This window comes from Trachymyrmex septentrionalis, unplaced genomic scaffold (assembly GCF_001594115.1).
Source record: "Trachymyrmex septentrionalis isolate Tsep2-gDNA-1 unplaced genomic scaffold, Tsep1.0 scaffold204, whole genome shotgun sequence".
NCBI lineage: Eukaryota > Metazoa > Arthropoda > Insecta > Hymenoptera > Formicidae > Trachymyrmex > Trachymyrmex septentrionalis.
Genome location: NW_017305224.1, coordinates 38,514 through 42,514, shown reverse-complemented (window position 1 = coordinate 42,514; position 4,001 = coordinate 38,514). Strand labels below are relative to the sequence as shown.

The following is a 4,001-nucleotide window of genomic DNA, read 5'->3' as shown; positions in this document are numbered from 1 at the left end:
AACGTTATGACACCTGTTTCCTACGAGCGGTACGATCGTCGGTCCGAATTTCGAGTCAGGGAAATCCCTTTAACTCGGGAATGGACCACGTGCGAGCTTGTTAGGACAAAGTTTTAATAAATACGGGATTTAATGGGGGATTTCAAAAGTGAACGAGAGCGAGAAGTATAATTACTAACATTATTTATTTTTATGTATTATAATTACTAACAATATTTATTTTTATGTTACTTATTAAAAGATATGAATAACAGATGGTTATATAACAATCGGCGCTATATTGCCTAATTTGCTATAATTAATCTATACATTCTAATCTAATTAAATAAATACCGCAACAGTCTATTCAGTGTGCGCTTTATGTCAAGTAGTCGGATGAGTCGGATGGGTTCTGATCAATCTATTTCATGGATGGAAATGGAGGAAGGAGGGAAAAGGTTATAAAAGAATCCTACTGGAATGGATTGGCGGAATTCGGGAGGAATACAGGGATACAGGATGTTGAGGTTTGGCCGGTGATGGCATTTCGGATTTCTTCAGAATCAAAGTAATGAGGGCCGATTGTGTAGGCCCCCTAAGGGATGGATGCGGTAGTAGTCCGTGGGAATTGGGTGATGAGTGACTCGAGAGTGTCACTCTCTAGGATGCTGAAGTAAGATCTAGGTGGGGGTGGAGGAATTTCCTCTAAGAACTCCACGCTGTCCGTGGAGTTCGTCGGGAACGAAATTCCTCTGGGGGAAATTGGGATCGACGAATCAGATGATTGTGGAGGAGTATCTGGAAAGATACTCTCCGTCAGTGCGTCCAAAAATGCGGATAACGGAGATCGAAAGGGAGGCGAAGGAGTTTGCGGGGGAGATGAAGGTGTTTGAAGGAGAGGAGGTATAACCTCAGACTGATTAGCCGGCGGAGCCGGTGGTGATGAGGGTGGTGGTGGTAGTGAGTGGTCCTCGGCCTGACGACCCTGTTCTCGTGAATCCCCGAGGTACTTCTTGAATTCCTCATCCAAGAGTCTATGTGCCTCCCGGTAGGCCCGGCTTCTAAGCCACCCATTGTAAGGATTCAGATGCGGCACTATAATTTAGTATAAATTATAGCGGATGATTCTTATATATATGTATATATATATATATATATATACAATACATGTGTGTGTGCGTGCGTGCGTGCGTGCGAGTGTGTGCGTGCGTGCGAGAGTGTGCGTGCGCGCGCGCGCGCGCGTGTGTGTGTGTGTGTGCGTGTGAATGGGACTTACTGTTGTTCTGCAGATGTGGGTGGATCTAATGGCTGAAATTGTTGGTCCCAGCACTCCACGGAGGGTTGCGGCACGGATGTGGAAGCTCCGGTCGAGTCGCACAGTATGATTACGTTTCACTCGATTTTTCGCGACTCAGCACTTTTGCTGGCAGACCGGTAGAGTAATATAAACCGGTAAAGTATGTATACTGATCGTGGTTATGGACCGGCAGAATAACGGTTGAAGGTTTGAATATGACTGGCAGAGTAATGGTTGGAAGTTGAAATTCAACTGGCAGAGTAACGGAGGTTGAAATTATGACTGACTGTTCCTCGTGAAGGGCCTCTTTTTATATTGGCGAGTTAATGGTGCCGAGTGCAGAGCACACGTGTGTTGTTGGCCTAATCTAGGATTAGGATTAAGTATATCGGTTGTGAAATGGGATACAGGGATATGTGTCTAAGACAACTTTCGTCATCGACCATTTACCGGATGTCCAATTGTTTAGAGCCACATGTGTCATTTATTACAGACAACTGCTGTTTTATAATTCTAATCTATTTATTCTTTCTGTTCCTCGGGATAAAGTTCGCCTATTTGGCACTTGGTTCGAATATCTAATCCAACGACTCTGTCCCGAGTGGATTATTAGTTTAAAAAGGTAAATGTTATTTGGCTCGGCGCTATTGTGACTTCTCGTGGTAGAAACAGATGGTCTATCGGTATTACTTGTTAATAATTTTTATGGTGATGACAAAAGTTTTTAGTCGATGAAAAGAACTGTGGAGTCCGGACGTAACACTTGCATACTTTTCATAACAACATCGGCTTTAGGCAAAGTTTGTTAATAATCTAGCCTAAAAGAATATTGTTGCATTCTTTACATGACCCTTTAACGGTAAGATATATACCTTTTTTCGAAATTTTGGAATTTTTAAAAAATAACGCGCATGGCAATTTTATTGGCACTTTATGAACGGTTGCATATATTTTATTTGTCCAAATTTTATGCTGCAATAATTGCGAGAAATGCAATAATTGCCCTATTTTTTATCAAAATATGATATTTCTTCAGGAAACATGTGTTACGTCCGGACTCCACGGTTCTTTTCTTCGACTAGAAACTTTCGTCATCACAAAAAATTAGTGACCAGTAGACCTTCCGTTACGGTAGCGACGAGCCAAATAACATTTTAAACTAATAACCCGGGACAGAACCGTTGGGTTAGATATTGGAACCAAGTGCCAAATAGGCGAACCTTATCCCGAGGAACGGGAAGAACAAATAGATTAGGATTGTAAAATGTAACAGCAGCTGTGAGCAATAAATGACATGTGGCTCGAACTTATTGGACATCCGGCAAATGGTCGCTGACGAAAGCTGTCTTAGACACATACCTCTGTATCCCATTTTATAACCGATATCCCTAATCCTGGATTGGTCCAGCAGCACACGTGTGCTCTGCTCTCGGCACCTGTAACTTGCCAGTATAAAAGGAGAGGCCCTCCACGAGGAACGGCATTCGGCAGTCAGCAGTCAGAAGATAGTAGTGATCGGTTGCCAGTATTATTTGTCAAATTTTCAAACTAAACTCTGCCGGTTTGCAATTAGAACCGTTCTCGTTCAACTCCATCTCCTTGGGACTTGAACAAAAGTGACCAGAGTCTCCACATCCGAGTGGCAACCTCCCGTGTGGTGCTGGGACCACCAATTTCGCCTGCTTGATCCGCCCCACATCCGCAGAACAATAGTAAGTCCCATCCACACACACACACACACACACACACGCGCGCGCGCGTGTGTGTGTGTATAAAAGAACCAACCACTATAATTGATACCAAATTATAGTGCCGCGCCCGAACCGTCCCTTCAAAGGATGGCTTCGAAGCCGAGCCTTTCGGGAGGCACGGAGACTCTTAGACGAAGAGTACAAGAGGTACCTCGGGCATTCACAAGGGCAGAGTCGTCCGGCCGAGGATCGTTTACCACCACTACCATCTTCGTCACCACCGGCTCCGCCGGCTGATCAACTTAAAGTAATACCTCCTCCGCCTCGAACACCTTCACCTCCTCAGCTACCTCCTTCTCCTCCCCTTCGGTCTCCTTCACCCGCGTTTTCGGACGCACTTACAGAGAGAATCTTTCCCGATACTCCTCCACAATCATTCGAATCATCCCACCCAATTTCCCCCAAAAGAAGTCCATCTCCGACGAACTCCACGGACAGCGTGGAGTTCCTAGAGGAAATTCTTCCACCTCCACCTAGATCCTACTTCCGGATCCTAGAGAGTGACACCCTTGAGTCACTCATCTCCCAATTCCCGCGGGTTACAACCGCATCCATCCCTCAGGGGGCCTACACAATCGGCCCTCATTATTTCGATCCTCAGGAAATTCGCAATGCCATCACTGGTCAAGCCTCAACTTCCAGTATCCCCGTATTTCTTCCGAATTCCACCCATGCAATCCTAGTTCCAGTCAAATTCTTCAATAATCTTTTCCCCCCTTCCTCCGTTTCCATCGTTGAAATATGTTAAGCCAAACCTAGCCGATTCCCCCTCTAACACGGTCACATACAATGTATAGCTATTATAGTAGAATAAGATAGTACTGTAGCCGCTATAGAATAGTAACAATAATAATGCATAAACTAGATATAAAGAGTATTACTTAACCGATTAACATACCACCGCGCGTTTTCCTTATCTACAATAAATCATGTTATTAATTATTCCTCTTCCTCTCGTCATTTTTATTTTTAAA

General features: G+C 44.3%; 1 protein-coding gene across 1 annotated transcript; it reads right to left on the bottom strand.

The window, feature by feature from the left end:
• Positions 1–574: 574 nt before the first annotated feature.
• On the bottom strand, positions 575–2,648 carry LOC108747934 (proline-rich receptor-like protein kinase PERK12). The gene is made up of 2 exons (XM_018485836.1): positions 2,636–2,648; positions 575–1,074 (listed from the first exon to the last, which is right to left on the bottom strand). The coding sequence occupies exons 1-2, from the start codon at positions 2,646–2,648 to the stop codon at positions 575–577; spliced, it is 513 nt and encodes a 170-aa protein (XP_018341338.1).
• Between the last annotated feature and the right edge of the window lie 1,353 nt (positions 2,649–4,001).